This window comes from Mauremys reevesii, linkage group 7, assembly GCF_016161935.1.
Source record: "Mauremys reevesii isolate NIE-2019 linkage group 7, ASM1616193v1, whole genome shotgun sequence".
Classification (NCBI taxonomy): Eukaryota; Metazoa; Chordata; order Testudines; family Geoemydidae; genus Mauremys; species Mauremys reevesii.
The window spans coordinates 74,691,103-74,709,947 of NC_052629.1; the positions used below are offsets into that span (position 1 = coordinate 74,691,103).

Genomic DNA, 18,845 nt, shown 5'->3' on the forward strand with positions numbered 1-18,845 from the left:
AAGATCGCGGTAGGCAAGCCTGGGCCAACGAGGAGTTGAGGACCACTCCAATGAACTCCACCCGTTGCGACGGGATCAAGGTGGGCTTCTCGGTGTTGATGAGAAGACCGAGTCGTTGGAAGAGGGACAGTATGTCTGTCAACTGGCCCATCACCGGCTGTCGAGACTGTCCGCGAACCAGCCAGTCGTCGAGATACGGGTAGACATGTATCCGACGACGGTGGAGGACTGCGGCAACCACCGCCATGCATTTGGTAAACACCCTCGGTGCGGTGGAGAGCCCGAACGGCAACACGGCGAACTGGTAGTGGGCGCTGTTGACCACAAACCGGAGGTACCGTCGATGGGGAGGATAGATCGTGACATGGAAGTAGGCGTCCTTCATGTCGAGGGCGGCAAACCAGTCTCCCGGATCCAGAGAGGGAATGATGATCCCCAAGGTGACCATGCGAAACTTGGGCTTGAGCAGGTACTTGTTCAGCTCGCGAAGGTCCAGGATAGGACGTAGCCCCCCTTTCGCTTTGGGGATGAGAAAATAATGGGAGTAGAATCCCCTGCTCCGCCTGTCTTGCGGCACTGCTTCTATGGCACCCACGCTCAACAGAGTCTGGACCTCTTGTAAGAGGAGTTGCTCGTGAGAGGGGTCCCTGAAGAGGGACAGGGAGGGTGGGTGGGAAGGTGGGGGCGAAACAAATTGAAGGCGGTATCCCGACTGGACTGTTTGAAGCACCCAGTTGTCCGTTGTTAATTGGGACCACGCCAAAAAGAAATGGGAAAGGCGGTTGTAAAATAAAGGGGTAGGATCCGGTAGGGAGAGTGATGGGCCGTCCTCGAGCGTCCCATCAAAAGGCCTGCTTAGACCCCTGAGGGGCCTTGGAAGAGGCCTGGCCCTGGCTACGCCTATTGCCAGAGGGACGACGGCGATTTGGAGCCGGTCGCCGGCTATTATACGGGCGGAAGTGTTGTTGGTAGAAGGACCGGGGGGGTTGCTGCTGGAAGGACCTGCGCTGAGTTGCCGGCGTGTGCATCCCTAGGGTGCGGATGGCAACGCGACCGTCTTTCAGGGTCTGGATCCGGGAATCAGTCTTCTCGGAGAAGAGACCCTGCGTGTCAAACGGCAGGTCCTGCAGTGTATATTGCACCTCCGGCGGCAGGATGGAGGACTGCAGCCAGGCGATGCGCCGCATCGTCACACCGGAGGCTAAGGTCCGAGCTCCGGAGTCCGCAGCGTCGAGGGCGGCCGTGATGGAGGACCTAGATGATCTCCTTCCCTCATTCAACATCGCCGCGAACTCCTGGCGGGAGGCTGTTGGCAGGAGCTCTGTAAATTTCGCCAGGGACGCCATGATGTCGAAGACGTACCTGGCGAGGAGGACCATCTGGTTGGCGATGCGCATTTGCAGTCCGCCAGCGGAATAGACCTTGCGGCCTAACAGGTCCATACGTCGTGCGTCCTTCGACTTGGGCGCAGGGGCAGGTTGACCATGCCTCTCCCTGTCGTTGACCGACTGCACGACCAATGAGTCCGGGGTCGGGTGAGTATATAGATACTCGTCGCCCGTGGGAGGGACAGAGTACTTGCGCTCAATCCCACGGGCCGTAGGAGGGATGGACGCAGGCGTCTGCCAGAGTGTGGTGGCATTCTTTTGAATCATCCGCACGAATGGCAATGCCACGCGCACTGGAGCCTCTGCCCCAACGACATTCGTTATGGGGTCCTCGTCCTCCTGGACCTCCGCCACCGGGAGAGCCATAGCCGTCGCCACGCGGCGAAGCAGGTCCTGGTGCGCCTTCAAGTCTATCGGCGGAGGCTCCTTGGCCGACGCTCCGGCCACCGCCTCGTCAGGTGAGGACGAGGAGGATAAGCCCTGGACGACCGCCTCCGACGATGGATCTGCTGACTGCTCGTCGGGAGGGTCGGGCTGCGTGTGCCCCTGGGGTTCAGGCGGTATGGAACCCGCGCCTGGTGACGAAGGGGCCGGTTGGCTGATGGTCGCCTCTGGTACCCTGCGCTCGGACGCCGGGGCTCTCGGGGGGAATGGCACCCCCTGAGTCTCATACTGGGCCCAGGGAACCCAGAAGCCCCACGGCTGTGCCCCCTGAGGATGGCCCTGTGGGGTAAGTGGCAGGTGGCCGTAGCCGTCTGTCCCGGAAGCGACCGACGCGGGGCGGGATGGGCATGGAGGTGCCGAAACGCTGACGGAGTGCGCCGCCGAATAAGGCAGTCTGTCCCCGGACGGTAGCGAGGATCGGTGCCGGTCCGCTCGGTACCGGGATGGCAACCGGGAGCGACGTCCGTCACGGTGCCAGGAGCTCGACCGGTGCCGGGAGCTCGACCTGGATCCGGATCTGCGGTGACGGGAGCGGCTGCACGAGTCGCGGTGCCGGGAACGGTGCCGGGACGGAGACCTCCGTCGGTGGCGACGCGACGGCGATCTGGACCTGGTGCGACGCCGGCAGTGCAACCGGTACCGCGATGATGAGCGGTACCGGGACTGCGACCGACGTCGAGACGGCGATCGGTACCGCGATGGCGAGCGGTGCCGAGATCGCGAGCGACGGGACGGGGACCTGCCATGGGACCGGGAACGTGACCGGGAGCGTCGTCCGTAGCCGTCTGTCCCGGAAGCGACCGACGTGGGGCGGGATGGGCATGGAGGTGCCGAGGCGCTGACGGAGTGCGCCGCCGAATAAGGCAGTCTGTCCCCGGACGGTTGCGAGGATCGGTGCCGGTCCGCTCGGTACCGGGATGGCAACCGGGAGCGACGTCCGTCGCGGTGCCGGGAGCTCGACCGGTGCCGGGAGCTCGACCTGGATCCGGATCTGCGGTGCTGGGAGCGGCTGCGCGAGTAGCGGTGCCGGGAACGGTGCCGGGATGGAGACCTCCGTCGGTGCCGACGCGACGGCGATCTGGACCTGGTGCAACGCCGGGAGTGCGACCGGTACCGCGATGATGAGCGGTACCGGGACTGCGACCGACGTCGAGACGGCGATCGGTACCGCGATGGCGAGCGGTGCCGAGATCGCGAGCGACGGGACGGGGACCTGCCATGGGACCGGGAACGGGACCGGGAGCGTCGTCCGTGCCGTCTGTCCAGAGAGGGCGGCCGGGTCATCCTGGCTGGCTTTCCCGCCGACATGACAGCCCGCACCGGTGGTGCCGGGGGCCGGAGGCTCGGTGCCTCTATGAGCTGTATAAGCTCACGCGCCGAGGAGACTGTCTCCGGCGTAGATGGCAGCCGGGGCTCAACCACGGTCGGTACCGGGGAGCGTGGCGGCGCCGGACTCGACGGCCCTTGCGGCGCCGGAGTCAATGGCCCGGTGCACGTCTTGTGCACGGCCAGCGCGGAGGCCGCAGGTGGCGCAATCGTCTTCGCTGAGTCCTCAGCGCGGGCCTTAGCAAGTGCCTTCGCCAGCTTGTGTCTTTTTGAAGGCGAGAGCGAGCGGTGCTGGGTCTTCGAAGCCGCTGGCTGAGGCCGCGGTGCCGGAGCGGCTTGGTGCCGCCGGTGCGCTCTGCACCGATGAAGCTCTCGGTGCCGGCGCGGACGGTGCCGGGGGCTGGAGCAATGCCTCCATTAGGAGTTGCTTCAAGCGAATGTCCCGCTCCTTCCGAGTTCGCGGCTTGAAGGCGGAACAGAACGAACACTTATCTGTCCGGTGTCCTTCGCCCAGGCAACGGAGGCAGGCGTCGTGCGGGTCTTCGACTGGCATAGGCCTCTGGCACGATGCGCAGGGCTTAAAGCCTTGGGCATGAGCCCGCACCGGGGGAGGCAAGGGGGGGGGGGGAACCCCCCTTCACCTTATCTAAAACACTAACTATCTAACTAACAGAACTATGTAAACTAATCACTAAACGAACTATATACAAAAACAAGTAGCGAGAGCTAGGGTTGTGGAGGACAGAGAGCACTCCACAGTTCCAACTGGCCGTCACGGGCGGTAAGAAGGAACTGAGGAGCGGACGGGCCGGCTGGGGTATATATTCAGCGCCATAGCGGTGCCACTCCAGGGGGTGCCCAGCCGGCCCGCTGGAGTTGCTAAGGTAAAAAAGTTCCGGAGAGTCGTGCATGCGCGGCGCGCACACCTAACTGGAATGCATAGGAGCAATCACTCGAAGAAGAAGCAGGGCTTTTAATCAGCTCCCTCCCTCCCGAGCTGTCCAGGTGGATCTGATGAGTTTCCCCAGCCCCCCGCCTAGGGGGAGTGGGACCCAATGGGGGAGGTTTCAGAGCCAGACCTCTTGAGAGGGCTCCATACCCTAAGAAAGACAAGCTGTAGGTGGCCTCCCCAAAGCTGCAGCAGAGTTTCTATGCTCCCAAAGTTTGCAAAAAAATGAAAAAATCTGAAAGGGGAAAGAAAAGGCACACACAATCCAGGAGGTCTGAGTCCTCCAATTCCCCCCACCCCGCTCCCCTGCAGAAGGCGAGCTGTCTGGTGCTGACTCCAAACAGGCCGGGGGGAAAACTCAGCAAAGGCTTTTTTTCCTGGAGAAATGTCAAACCATGTGCAGCAAGGTTATCCGCACGATTCAAACACAACCTCAGCAGGCGGAGTCAATTCTTCCCTCAAAACCCTCCCCAGGTAAGGGCCAGCATGTTAACAAGAGCAATGTCAGGCTCCATAACCTTCCAGACCCAAACGGCTCAAAGGCTGACGCTGCTGTAGCGTCCCTCCCAAGGGACACGGTTAGCCCTCAGAAGGCGAGTTCTACCCTCCGGACTTCACAGATAAGAAGATGGAGGCCATTCTCAAACAAAACTTTGAAACCTCCTCTGCCACTTTCTGAGCATCCCTGGGAGCAGCTGCCTGCGTTGCAAGAGCATCTCTCCTGGCTGGGAGATCACAAAGCCCTTAAGGAGAGAGATAACCCTGACTTTGGCTCCATTTTAATGAATGTCTCTCTAGCAACAGGTTTCAGAGTGGTAGCCATGTTATTCTGTATCAGCAAAAACAACGAGGAGTCCTTGTGGCACCTGAAAGACTAACAAATGTATTTGGGCATAAGCTTTCATGGGCTAAAAACCACTTCATCAGATGCATGGAGTGGAAAATACAGTAGAATGGTATAAATACACAGCATATGAAAAGATGGGAGTTGCCTTACCAAGTCGGGGGTCAGTGCTAACGAGCCAATTCAATTAAGGTGGAAGTTCGGCCTTTTGCTACTTGTCCTCACAGAGGTACCTGCAAAGGGACAGCAGGTTCCCCAAGGGAAAACAGTAGGGTCAAAGTCCAGGGGGAAAGTCCAGAGGGACCTCAGCTCAACTTAGGACGGAAGAATCCCATGCACTGCTACTGACTAGGGACCGAATGGCTAGGCAGCAGTTCTGCAGAAAAGGACCTAGGGGTTACAGTGGATGAGAAGCTGGATATGAGTCAACAGTGTGCCTTTGTTGCCAAGAAGGCTAATGGCATTTTAGGCTGTATAAGTAGGGGTATTGCCAGCAGATCGAGGGACGTGATCATTCCCCTCTATTCGACATTGGTGAGGCCTCATCTGGGGTACTGTGTCCAGTTTTGGGCCCCACACTACAAGGAGGATGTGGAAAAATTGGAAAGAGTCCAGCGGAGGGCAACAAAAATGATGAGGGGACTGGAGCACATGACCTACGAGGAGAGGCTGAGGGAACTGGGATTGTTCATTCTGCAGAAGAGAATGAGGGGGGATTTGATAGCTGCTTTCAACTACCTGAAAGAGGATGGATCTAGACCAGTGGTCCCCAACCTTTTTGTGACCAGTAGCACATTCATGTTTTCAGAAGAGTGTGGTGGGTGCCAACAATTTTTCAAGGCTTATTTTGTATTTGTACATTAAATAATACCAAAAAACATCATATTTAATATTACATAATATATGAATCTGGAGAGAAGCCGCAAGGACAGAGAACACCGGTGCCCGCTGCCCCGGAGTACTCTGTCCCCAGCAGGCGCGGGGGCCTGGAGTCTCTCTCCTGCTGGGCACTAGGCGGGTCCCGTGCCTGCCGGGGACCAAGAACACCCGCAGCCTGCAGCCCCAGAGCTCTCTGTCTCTGGCAGACTCGGGGCTGCAGCTTCTCTCCCCTGTGGGGCGCTAGGCAGGCCCCGCACCTGCCAGGAACAGAGAACACTGTGTCTGCAGCCTGAGTTCTCTGTCCCCCGCAGGTGCAGGGCCGCAGCTTCTCTCCCCTGCTGGGCACTAGGCGGGCACACATAAATGCCCCGGTGGGCGCCATGGTGCCCGTGGGCACCACGTTGGGGACCACTGATCTAGACTGTTCTCAGTGATAGCAGATGACAGAACAAGGAGTAATGGTCTCAAGTTGCAGTGGGGGAGGTTTAGGTTGGATATTAGAAAAAACTTTTTCAGTAGGAGGGTGGTGAAGCACTGGAATGGGTTACCTAGGGAGGTAGTAGAATCTCCTTCCTTAGAAGTTTTTAAGGTCAGGCTTGACAAAGCCCTGGCTGGAATTATTTAGTTGGGGATTGGTCCTGCTTTGAGCAGGGGGTTGGACTAGATGACCTCCTGAGGTCCCTTCCAACCCTGATATTCTATGATTCTCCAAAAATCCAATTTATGACAATGATTATGTAGGCCTCCGCCCCAGAGAGAAGTGAGGGGGGCAGAATTGCCCATTTTCTAGAAGAATGGTTTTCTTTAACCACAGAGAAGTTAATCAGGGTGATAGTGAGCCAGGGACAGTCCCTCAAACTGGGGGCTCCACCCCATCCATTCTTCATCCAATCACCTAGTTTCAACAACCCTGTGAAAAACAATTTGATCCAGAACGAAATAGCTCATCTTCTGGATATTGGCATGACAGAGACTGTGTTCCCTCAGAAAAAGGTTTGCCGGGTTGCACTCCGTCATCTTCATTGTGGAGAAGCACATGGTGGGTATCAGCGCCGTTCTCAACCTCAAAAGGCTGAACAAGTGGATGAAGAAAACAATGTTTCTGATGGAGACCCTGGCCTGTACGGTGTCTTCCCTGTCCAGAGGGACTTCTTGACTTCAGTACCTCTTGCAGACGCATATCCCCATCTGATCGTGCCTCCGCAGACTTCTGAGGTTCACCTACAGCAGGAAACATTATGAGTACTGAATACTCCTGGTTGGCCTGTCTTTGGCCCCCAGGGTTTTACACAGATAGTGATAATAGCCAGACTCAGGTTGCAGAGAACTCACCTGTACCCTAATCTTGACAACATCCCAATCAGAACTCCAGCAGTTCAGAGGATCACATCTTGGATGTTGAATCTCCTCCAGGTGCATGGCTTCATCATCAGTGCCAAGAAAAGTTCTCTGGTCCTATCCAACAGAATAACCACCTGGGAGCAGAAATAGACACCTTGATAGCAAAAGTCTACCCATCATTAGAAAGGTTTCAGAAGCTCCAGAGATGCAGCAGGCCTACTATAGCACTGTGCTGTGCTAGGACTCATGGTACTGTGCATACAGATCACTCCATCGCTCATCAGATGTCTTCAAGCCTTCATACTAAAGGTGTGGGACCATTCCTTGGAACACATGAAAGATCAAGTACGGGTTCCAACAGAGGTATTTAACTCCTTACACTGGTGGTTAGCCCGTGATAAAGCCTGCCCAGGCATGTCCATCTGCCTTCCAGATCCTTTAATCCTCACAACCAAGGCCAGCCTGGAGGGCTGGGGAGCTCACTTGGTGACCCAAACAGCCTCTGGAGCTGGGAGAAAAAGGCAAAACCACATAAACCTCCTAGAGCTGAGAGCTGTCCAGCTAGCTCTGCAAAGGGTCCAGCTCACTCTAAGGGGGAACCATATCCTGGTTCAATCAGACAATATGACTACATTTGCATATTTAAACAGCCAATGGGGAACAAGGCGTCCAGCAATAAGTGTGGAAGCAATGGAAATAGTGAGGTGGATGGAACAGTTCTGCCTTTTCCTCAGGGTGATCCACATCAAAGTGGACCTGAACCACAAAAGGGCAGATGGTCTCACCAGGTGCTGGGTCAACAACTCTAAATGATGCCTGAATCAGGACTCACCATTCAGACGTTTTGCCTCCCTTCAACTGACCCATGTGTGAATCATACAAATACAAAGAAGCCAAAATACTTCACAAGTGAAGCAGACCCCAGAGCTGAAACTGGAACTCCCACTCCAGGTTCTGTGGAGACCGGACATCCTTTCAAAGGTCCTGTTCTTCAGCTAGACCCAAAACAGCTTCAACTAACAGCCTGGCTATTGACAGGCAAACACTAGAAGGTCTTGATCCATCTTCCGGATTCATTAAGACATTGCTTAGGAGAGTATCAGTAGTAAAAATATCCTGCTCTCTCTGATCCAGATTCTACAACTGGTACCAAGAACACAATGCAAATCCCAGAAATCCTGGAATTCCAGCCATTCTGGACTTTCTCCAAGAAGGCATAGACAGAGACCTTCAGCTGAGTATCATTTCATGTCAGGCATCTGCTCTTAGTATTGTGCTATTTGTAGGATCCTTGCCCTCCTTGCAGACCATCCACAGGTAGCCAGATTCCTTCTAGAAGTCTGATTAGCCAGACCAGCAGATAGGCCAGTCTTCCCAGCATGGGACCTACTGCTAGTTTTGAGGGCCCTGCCAGCCATCCCTTTGAGCTGCTAACTCCAGTGTCGGCCTTTCATTTATCCATTAAGACTTGTTCTTAGTAGCTGTCACGTCTGCCAGGAGGAAATGTCGGAGCTGGCAGCCTTATCCATATGTGAGCCTTACTGGGTGTTCCATGAGGTCAAGTTGGGGCTTGGGACACCAGCATCCTTTCTTGCTAAGGTAAATTCCTCCTTCCACACTTCCCAAGAGGCTGTGCTTCCTTTGTTCTGTCTAAAATCACAACATCCAATGGCAAAGATGTGGTAGACTGGAATGTCAGAAGAGCTTTGAAAATCTCTCAAATGTGCAGAATCCACAAGAAGATCGGGCTCCCAATTTGTGTCGTCCTACTCGAAATGCCAGAGAATCAGAGCTTCAAAGTCCTCCATTGCTAAGTGGATCAGACTATGTATTGTGGAACCCTAAATCCTCAGAGGCTCCAGTCCCAGAAGTGATCAAGGTGCACTCCATGAGATCCTTAGCAACCTCATGGGAGAAATAAGCAAGTGCTTTGGAAATTTACAAAGTGGCCACTTGGTCTAAAGCTAACACCTTCATTAAGCTCCACAGGGTGGGCCTTCTGTCTTCTGCAGAGGCTCCTGAGGCAGAATGGTGCTGCAGGCAGTGGCTCAGAAATAATACAGACTTTTGAGCAAGTTCACAAAAGGGGCTGGAGGGGGTACTTTCCTATCAGACTTTTGTTTCATAACCCTCCCTACATCTGCTCACTACTTCCCAGACAGCCAGAACTCTGGGAGACACTGGGATGCAGAATAGACATAATTTCCTTTCTGCTAGCGCCGTCTCCCACAGTTCTTCTTCGAGTGATTGCTCCTATGCATTCCAGTCAGGTGTGCGCGCCGCACGTGCACGGCTCTTCGGAACATTTTTACCCTAGCAACTCCGGCGGGCCGGCTGGTGCCCCCTGGAGTGGCACCGCTATGGCGCTGAATATATACCCCAGCCGGCCCGTCCGCTCCTCAGTTCCTTCTTACCGCCCGTGACGGCCAGTTGGAACTGTGGAGTGCTCTCTGTCCTCCACAACCCTAGCTCTCGCTACTTTTTCGTGTATATAGTTCGTTTAGTGATTAGTATAGATAGTTTCTGTTAGTTAGATAGTTAGTTTTAGGATAAGGTTAAGGGGGGTTTCCCCTCCCTTTCCTCCCCCGGTGCGGGCTCATGCCCAAGGCACCGGGCTTTAAGCCCTGTGCATCTTGCCAGCGGCCTATGCCAGTAGGGGATCCGCACGACTCCTGCCTCCGTTGCCTCGGTGAGAGTCACAGGGCAGATAAGTGCCCTATCTGTTCCGCTTTCAAACCCCGGACGCGTAAGGAGCGGGACATAAGATAAAAGCAGCTCCTCATGGAGGCTTCGCTCCAGCCCCCGGCACCATCCGCGCCGGCGCCGAAGGCTTCATCGGTACGGAGCGCACCGCCGGCCCCGGGCCGTTCCGGCACCGAGACTCCACGACCTCAGCCACCGGCACCGAAGGCCCGGCACCGCTCCCTGTCGCCATCAAGGAAGCGCAAGCCGGCGAAAGCAGGTGCCAAGTCCCACGCTGAGGGCCCAGCAGCCAAGACAATTGCGCCACCTGCGGTCCCCGCTGTGGCTGTGCACAGGACGTGCACCGGGCCGTTGACTCCGGCGCCGCAAGGGCCGTCGAGACCGGCACCGCCATGCTCCCCGGCACCGACCGCGGTTGAGCTCCGGCTGCCATCGACGCCAGAGACTTTCTCCACAGCGCGCGAGCTCATAGAGCTCACAGAGGCACCGAGCCTCCGGCCCCCGGCACCGCCGGTGCGGGCTGTCGTTTTGGCGGGAAATCCGGCAATGATGATACGGCCCCCCTCTCCGGACAGACAGCACGGATGACGCTCCCGGTCACGTTCCTGGTCCCGCCGCAGGTCACCGTCCCGTCAATCAAGATCTCGGCACCGCTCGCCATCGCGGTACCGGTCGCCGTCCCGACGCCGGTCACAGTCCCGGTACCGTTCAACATCGCGGTACCGGTTGCACTCCCGGCGTTGCTCCAGGTCCGGATCGCCTTCGCGTCGGCACCGACGGAGGTCTGCTTCCCGGCAGAGTTCCCGGCACCGCGACTCGCGTAGCCGCTCCCGGCGCCGCAGGTCCGGATCCCGGTCGAGCTCCCGGCACCGGTCGAGCTCCCGGCACCGCAGCGGACGTTGGTCTCCGTCACCATCCCGGTACCGTGCAGACCGGCACCGATCCTCGGCACCGTCCGGGGACAGACTGCCTCATTCGACGGCGCAATCCATCAGCGCCTCGGCACCTCCATGGCCATCCCGCCCTGCGTCGGTTGCTTCCGGGGCAGACAGTAACGGGCACCTGCCACCTACCCCACAAGGCCAATCTCAGGGGGCATAGCAGTGGGGCTTCTGGGTTCCCTGGGCCCAGTATGAGACTCAGGGGGTGCCGTTCCCTCCAAGAGCCCCTGCCTCCGAGCGCAGGGTACCAGAGGCGACCGTCAGCCGACCGGCCCCTTCGCCACCGGACGCGGTTTCCATACCGCCTGACCCCCAGAGGCACACGCAGCCCGGCCCAGCCGACGAGCAGTCAGCAGGTCCATCAACGGAGGCTGTCATCCAGGGCTTGTCCTCGTCGTCCTCACCTGACGAGGCAGTGGCCGGAGCATCTGCCAAGGATCCTCCGCCGATAGACCTAAGGGTGCACCAAGACCTGCTTCGCCGCGTGGCGACGGCCATGGCTCTCCCCGTGGCGGAGGTCCAGGAGGACGAGGACCCCATAACAAATGTCGTTGGAGTGGAGGTTCCAGTGCGCGTGGCATTACCGTTCGTTCGGACGATACAAAAGAACGCCACCACACTCTGGCAGACGCCTGCGTCCATCCCTCCTACGGCCCGTGGGGTTGAGCGCAAGTACTCAGTCCCCCCCACGGGCTACGAGTATCTGTATACTCACCCGACCCCGGACTCGTTGGTCGTTCAGTCGGTCAACGACAGGGAGAGGCATGGTCAACCTGCCCCTGGGCCAAAGTCAAAGGACGCGCGGCGAATGGACCTGTTAGGCCGCAAGGTCTACTCGGCTGGCGGCCTGCAACTTCGCATCGCCAACCAGATGGTCCTCCTCGCCAGGTACGTGTATGACATCATGGCGTCCCTGGCGAAATTTACAGAGCTCCTACCAACAGCCTCCCGCCAGGAGTTCTCCGCGTTGTTGTAGGAGGGGAAGAAATCGTCCAGGTCCTCCATCCAGGCCGCCCTTGACTCTGCGGACTCGGGAGCTCGGACCTTGGCCTCAGGGGTGACAATGCGGCGCATCTCCTGGCTGCAGTCCTCCACCCTGCCACCGGAGGTGCAGTATACGTTGCAGGACCTGCCCTTTGACACCCAGGGTCTTTTCTCCGAGAAAACTGATTCCCGGATCCAGACCCTGAAGGACGGTCGCATCGCCATCCGCACCTTGGGATGCACACACCGGCTCCTCAGCGCAGGTCCTTCCGGCAACAACCCTCCCGGTCTTTCCCTCAACAACGGTACCGCCCGTACAACAGTAGGCGACCAGGCCCGAATCGCCGTCGACCATCCGGCAACAGGCGCAACCAGGCCCAGGTCCCTTCCAAGGCCCCTCAGGGGTCCAAGCAGGCCTTTTGATGGGACGCCCGAGGACGGCCCATCACTCTCCCTACCGGATCCTACCCTTCTCTTCTACAACCGCCTCTCCTATTTCTTTTCGGACAACTGGGTGCTTCAAACAGTCCAGTCGGGATACCGCCTTCAATTTGTTTCGCCCCCACCTTCCCACCCACCCTCCCTGTCCCTCTTCAGGGACCTCTCTCACGAGCAGTTCCTCTTACAAGAGGTCCAGACTCTGTTGAGCGTGGGTGCCATAGAGGCAGTGCCTCAAGACAGGCGGGGCAGAGGATTCTATTCCCGTTATTTTCTCATCCCCAAAGCGAAAGGAGGGCTACGTCCTATCCTGGACCTTCGCGAGCTGAAAAAATACCTGCTCAAGCCCAAGTTTCGCATGGTCACCCTGGGGACCATCATTCCCTCTCTGGATCCGGGAGACTGGTTTGCCGCCCTCGACATGAAGGACGCCTACTTCCATGTCGCGATCTATCCTCCTCATCGACGTTACCTCCGTTTTGTGGTCAACAACGCCCACTACCAGTTCGCCGTGTTGCCGTTCGGGCTCTCCACCGCACCGAGGGTGTTTACCAAATGCATGGCGGTGGTTGCCGCAGCCCTCCGCCGTCGTCACATATACGTTTACCCGTATCTCGACGACTGGCTAGTTCGCGGAAAGTCTCGGCGGCTGGTAATGGGCCAGTTGACAGAAATCCTGTCCCTCTTTCAGCGACTCGGTCTTCTCATCAATGCCGAGAAGTTCACCTTGATTCCGTCGCAGCGGGTGGAGTTCATTGGAGTGGTCCTCGACTCCTCGTTGGCCCGCGCCTGCCTACCGCGATCTCGGCACCAGACGATGGTCTCCATCATCCGGGACCTCGTCACCTTCCCGACCACGACGGTGCGATCCTGCCTCCGCCTCCTGGGCCACATGGCGTCGTGTACGTATGTCACCGCGTATGCGCGGCTCCACCTCCGCCCATTCCAGTCTTGGCTCGCGTCGGTGTACCGGCCGCATCGAGATCCCATCGACATGGTGGTCACGATCACCAAGCCGACCCTCGAGTCCCTCCGCTGGTGGCTCGACCCGGAAGTCGTGTGTGCGGGAGTCCCGTTCCACCCGCCTCGTCCATCCGCCACTCTGACCATGGATGCCTCAGCGCTCGGTTGGGGAGCTCACCTGGGCGACCTTCACACCCAAGGCCTTCGGTCGCCCCAAGAGCTTGCTCTGCACATCAATATCCGCGAGCTGCGAGCGATCCGTTTGGCGTGTCACACCTTCCGCACCCGCCTGCAAGGCCGCTGTGTGACAGTGTTCACGGACAACACCACGGCAATGTTCTACGTGAACAAGCAGGGCGGAGCCCGCTCCTCCCTCCTCTGCAAAGAAGCGATGCTCCTGTGGGACTTCTGCATAACCCACTCGATTCAACTGAAAGCGTCCTTTCTTCCGGGAGTGCAGAACACGCTGGCCGACCATCTCAGCAGGTCGTTCCTCTCCCACGAGTGGTCTCTCCGTCCCGACGTCGCGCACACAATCTTCCGGAGGTGGGGGTTTCCCCGGATAGACTTATTCGCCTCCAAGGCGAACAGGAAGTGCCACCTGTTTTGCTCGTTCCGGGGTCACTCGCCGGGCTCCCTGTCGGACGCCTTCCTGTATTCCTGGACGGATCACCTCCTCTACGCCTTCCCTCTGTTCCCGCTCGTGCACCGAGTGCTACAGAAGCTTCAGAGGGACCGAGCCAGCGTCATACTCGTGGCTCCGGCCTGGCCGAGGCAACATTGGTACACCCTGCTGCTCGAGCTGTCAGTTCGGGATCCTATCCCCCTTCCGTTATAGCCGGACCTCATCACCCAGGACTTCGGCAGACTCCGCCATCCGAACCTGCAGTCCCTCCATCTTACAGCTTGGGTACCTGCGTGGTTGACCCACGCAGAGAGGGACTGTTCGGCGGCAGTTCAGCACGTCCTGCTAGAGAGCAGAAAGCCTTCCACCTATCTGGCGAAATGGAAGCGGTTCGCGCTCTGGTGTGACCAACGAGGCCTCAATCCCTTCGTAGTCCCTGTCCCTACCATCCTGGACTACCTCTGGTACCTTAAGGAGCAAGGTCTTGCGGTCTCCTCCTTGAGAGTTCACCTGGCAGCAGTGTCCGCCTTTCGTCCATCTGTGGAAGGTCGGTCCATCTTCTCCAACCAGATGGTTTCCCGCTTCCTTAAAGGCCTGGACCGCTTGTACCCGCCGGTGCGGCGTCCTGCCCCGACCTGGGATTTGAACCTTGTGCTGGCCAAGCTGATGGGTCCCTCCTTCGAGCCCTTGGCCACGTGCTCCCTGCTCTACCTCTCCTGGAAGACAGCCTTCTTAGTCGCCATTACATCAGCGAGACGAGTCTCTGAGCTCCGTGTTCTAACGGTGGGTCCACCATACACCGTCTTCCACGGAGACAAGGTGCAGCTTCGACCACATCCGGCCTTCCTCCCTAAGGTGGTCTCGGCCTTCCACCTCAACCAGGAGATCTTCCTCCCGGTCTTCTTCCCGAAGCCGCATGCCTTGCCTCGGGAGCAACAGCTTCACACCCTCGACGTCCGCAGGGCGCTCGCTTTTTACATCAAGCGGACGAAGCCCTTCCGGCGTTCGCCCCAGCTGTTCGTAGTGGTTGCTGACCGCATGAAAGGCGAGCCGATATCCTCCCAACGGATTTCCTCCTGGGTCACAGCATGTATCCGGACCTGCTACGAGCTTGCTCGCGTGCCACCATGCCGCCTCACCGCTCACTCCACGAGAGCACAAGCCTCGTCGGCCGCCTTCCTGGCCCATGTCCCCATCCAGGACATCTGTAGAGCGGCCACCTGGTCTTCCGTACACACCTTCGCTTCCCACTACGCGTTGGTGCAGCAGTCTCGAGACGATGCAGCCTTCGGCTCCGCGGTATTACACTCCGCCACGTCTCACTCCGACCCCACCGCCTAGGTAAGGCTTGGCAATCACCTGACTGGAATGCATAGGAGCAATCACTCGAAGAAGAAGAGACGGTTACTCACCGTAGTAACTGTTGTTCTTCGAGATGTGTTGCTCCTATCCATTCCAGACCCGCCCTCCTTCCCCACTGTCGGAGTAGCCGGCAAGAAGGAACTGAGGAGCGGATGGGCCGGCTGGGGTATATAACAGGCGCCATAGCGGCGCCACTCCAGGGGGCGCCAGCCGGCCCGCCGGAGTTGCTAGGGTAAAAATGTTCCGAAGAGCCGTGCACGCGCGGCGCGCACACCTGACTGGAATGGATAGGAGCAACACATCTCGAAGAGCAACAGTTACTACGGTGAGTAACCGTCTCTTCTCCCCACCCTGGATGGCTCAGGAGCCAGGGTTGGATACTAAGTAGAATATTTACCATAGGATTGTCTTCCTTGGTCCAATATACATAATGTCATTATCTCTGGAATATTTGTTAATGCTGTTTCAGTTTTACCACTTGGAAATATTCCTCTGGCAGCAAGCGGGAGCAGAGCGGGCATGGCCACAGCATGCTGATCCAGCTCCGAGAGCTGCAGTGAGAGGAGATGCTGCTAGCTAGCAGAAAGGAAATAATCTTTGAGGAATTTTCTCTGCCCCCTTTGGAAATGGCATGGCTGGCCCAGGTCCCCCAAACACTGTGTGCCTCCAGCCTCTCTTGTCTTGTCAGGGTTGCCCAGCCTCCCATCACACAGCTTGTGTTCCCCCTTCCTCTACCATCCCTTCATTGCCCTAGGCCTTGACACTGGAGCCTCTCCCAGGACCAGCATCTGCCCCCTCACATCCCTGCTGGCCTAGGCCTGTTGCCATCTTGGTCCTCCCTAGCTCCCCCCAGCCCAACCTACTTGCTTGTATGCCACCTTCAGGTGCTCTGACCCTCAGTACCCTCTCCAAACCCCACTCAATGCTGCTTGCCCACCAGCGGCTTCCAGGCAGGCTCTAATGCATGCACACAGCTTCTGGTAGAGAGCAGGTGCCCATCTCTCTGGCCTTGCCCTACAGGGAGGGAGTGGCATGACCAGCGCTCTGCTTGTCTCCAATGCTGTCGGGATCCTGGACACCCCCTCCGGCTCATCCTGTGCCTGCCTGTGGGGACACTGCAGCTCACACAGTTCTGTCCAGCTAACACGGCTGCAGTTTACCATTCCTGGGCAGCCCCCAGCCAGTGGGGTGTCTTGGCATGAAGTCAGCCACAGAGCTGTGCGGTGTGCCCCACAAGTACCCACTCTCCCCTTTGGGGCCAGCCCTGGTGCTCTCTTCCCTTTCACTTCAGCCCTTCTCTCCACAGACACAGACTACATCAGCCTGGAGGAGCTGGCCAAGGTGGAGCGGATGCTGAGCCACCTGAGTGAAGAGTCAAAGCAGGCAGCTGCCTCCATACTGGTGAGTCCCTGCCTGGTATGCGCCCAGCCCAGAAACCAGCAGCCTTGCAGGGGAGGGAGGCAGTGCCCTTCCTGGGGTGGAGGTGGGGGATCCAGTCATGCCAGCTCAGATGGTGATGTGGCAGGGTTCAGCCTGGGCAGCCTTGGGGCTGGCTTCGCACATGCTGCCTGGCTTGGCCACACACTGCACAGCTCAGCTGGCTGTGTACCCAGCACTCTGATGAATGCTACATGCACCCACTTCTCTGTGCCTGGCAGCTGGAACCACTGGGAACTGGCCACACACAGTCGGGGGCTGCTGCCCTACTGCACAGTGGATATGTTGAGGTGACAGCTGTCTGGGAAAACTCCCTGGGGCAGAGGCTCGCTTGGCCAAACGTGGGGTATGAGGTGCGATTGGGAGTCCCCAGGTAGTCTGAGTCTCTCCAGGATTAAATCCCTGCCACGCTGGGTGAGACTGCACAAGGCTGTGTCCCACCGCCCTGGCCCAGGGGTACTGCACAGCCACAAGCCTGAGCAACCCAGGGGCAGCTGCCAGCCTGGGCTACAAGGGACAGGAGGGCTGGGCTCAGGCTGCTTGGTGCAGCACCCCCAGTGCTGCTGTCTGGCAGGAGGCAGCCAAATGGCAACAAATTTGTGTGGGTGCCTTCAGCTGCTAATCGAGGCCGGGTGATTGTCTTTGCAGCCCACCAGTGAGGAGGATCTGTGCCCCATCTGCTACGCACACCCTATCTCAGCCATCTTCAGGCCATGCTCCCACAAGTCCTGCAAGTGAGTAACTGCAGTGGCCCTCTGCCCCTTCACTCCCTGCTGGGGGCCAGGAACAAGGGAGTCTGCTCAGCCCCACAGGCTTGGAGCCAGGGAGAGCTCTGCTTCCCTTGAGCCCCTACACTGGTAAAGACTGTGTCTGGAGCCCAAGGACCTGGTTCATGCTCCATGGAAGCTCTTGGACCTTTTGCATGTGCTGGGAGGGGCTCCCCTGGGGAGAGGGCCAGGCCCCATCCCTCACCACACTGGGGCTCCAGGCCTTGCTGCAGGGTGACAGCAGGGGTGCAGCCGTGGGCTCCACTGCTCAAGGGAAGTGCTTCGCCTGGGTGCAAGCCTGGGCATAGCTCCCTCATGGTACAAGCTTTGTCTTTTCAGAGCCTGCATCAACCAGCACCTGATGAACAACAAGGACTGCTTCTTCTGCAAGGCCACCATCACAGGCGTGGATGACTTCACCAAGCCAGCCAGCTCCTAGCAGGGGGTTGACCCTGCAGGCTCCTGAGGCTCCTTTCCCTCAGCCTCCAGTAGGGGGTGGCCCAGCTCTGGTTAGTTGTGGGCCCTTCCACAGCCCAGCCCACTTGCTCAGAAGGGTGAAGGACACCAGCAGATGGTGGAGGTGCTGCTCTTGCCCTGTCTGAGCCAAGGCTGAGCTCAGCCTGTTCAGCAGGTCTGGGGAGGCCTGAGCAGTAAGGGCTGAAGGGCAGTGCCTTTCCCTTGTGAGGCTAATGCCAGCATGTACCTATTGGAGTCTCAGCAACGGCCTGCAGGATCCTGGCTGACCCCAGGGCCTGTCCTGTTGCTGTTGCCATTTGCTATGGAGCATTTGTTCATGTGGTGAGCCTTTGTGCGCTGCGTCAGGCCACTGCCAGCTTCCCTTCACTGGGGGTGGGGCATGCTTTGGCCCAAGCTCTGGGTACCGGGCAGCCAGACTGGGGAGAGCTACTGCTTCTGTGCCAAGTTAGACCGAAAGCAGAGGTTGTTCACACCTGGCTTGGTCTAGGCCTAAGCCTGGGCCCTTGTGGCTGAGTTCTCTGCTGAGCTGTAATTGGCTGGGACCTGGCACCCTTCAGCCCCCCAGCTTTAGCCTGGTGGGGGAGAAGTATGGGGCACCTCACCCTGCAGCAGCAGCAGGAGGATGTGTAGCTGGCAATGGAGGTGGGTGTCCCTGCTGGTTGGTGCAGAATCCTTAGCCTGGGTCTCTCAGCTAGGGGAGAGGCTAATGCTTGAGCTCTGCTGCAGGTGGGGTGGGACTAGCAGTAGCATGTGATTTGTGACCAGCCCTGTGGGATGCTCTGTGCTGTGCATTGGGTGCTGTGTTACCTGCCCCAGCTGGGGTCAGTTCTCTGCACGAGAGCATTAAATTATTCTTCCTTATGGGGTGGCATCTTGTGTGTGCGACAGATGACAACGCAAGGCCTGTGGATCTAAGAGCACCTGTGCCAGGGCAGCTGCCTCAGGGGGGATAGAGACACACAGGAGTGGTATTGGGG

General features: G+C 58.1%; 1 protein-coding gene and 1 long non-coding RNA gene across 5 annotated transcripts in view; one reads left to right on the plus strand and one right to left on the minus strand.

Moving 5' to 3' along the window:
* RNF123 (ring finger protein 123) overlaps positions 1–18,729 on the plus strand; it is a 155,721-nt gene extending 136,992 nt beyond the window's left edge. For all 4 annotated transcript variants that reach the window (XM_039547076.1, XM_039547079.1, XM_039547077.1 and 1 more), the window contains exons 37-39: positions 16,494–16,588; positions 17,273–17,358; positions 17,731–18,729. In XM_039547076.1, the coding sequence (XP_039403010.1) occupies positions 16,494–16,588; positions 17,273–17,358; positions 17,731–17,830 (281 nt within the window). In that variant the 3' untranslated portion in view covers positions 17,831–18,729. The remainder of the gene's footprint in view (positions 1–16,493; positions 16,589–17,272; positions 17,359–17,730) is intronic.
* LOC120409298 lies at positions 6,775–7,404 on the minus strand. Its single transcript, XR_005601241.1, has 2 exons — positions 7,163–7,404; positions 6,775–7,051 (listed from the first exon to the last, which is right to left on the minus strand). It is a non-coding gene; the product is annotated as an uncharacterized LOC120409298 (long non-coding RNA).
* Positions 18,730–18,845: the final 116 nt, after the last annotated feature.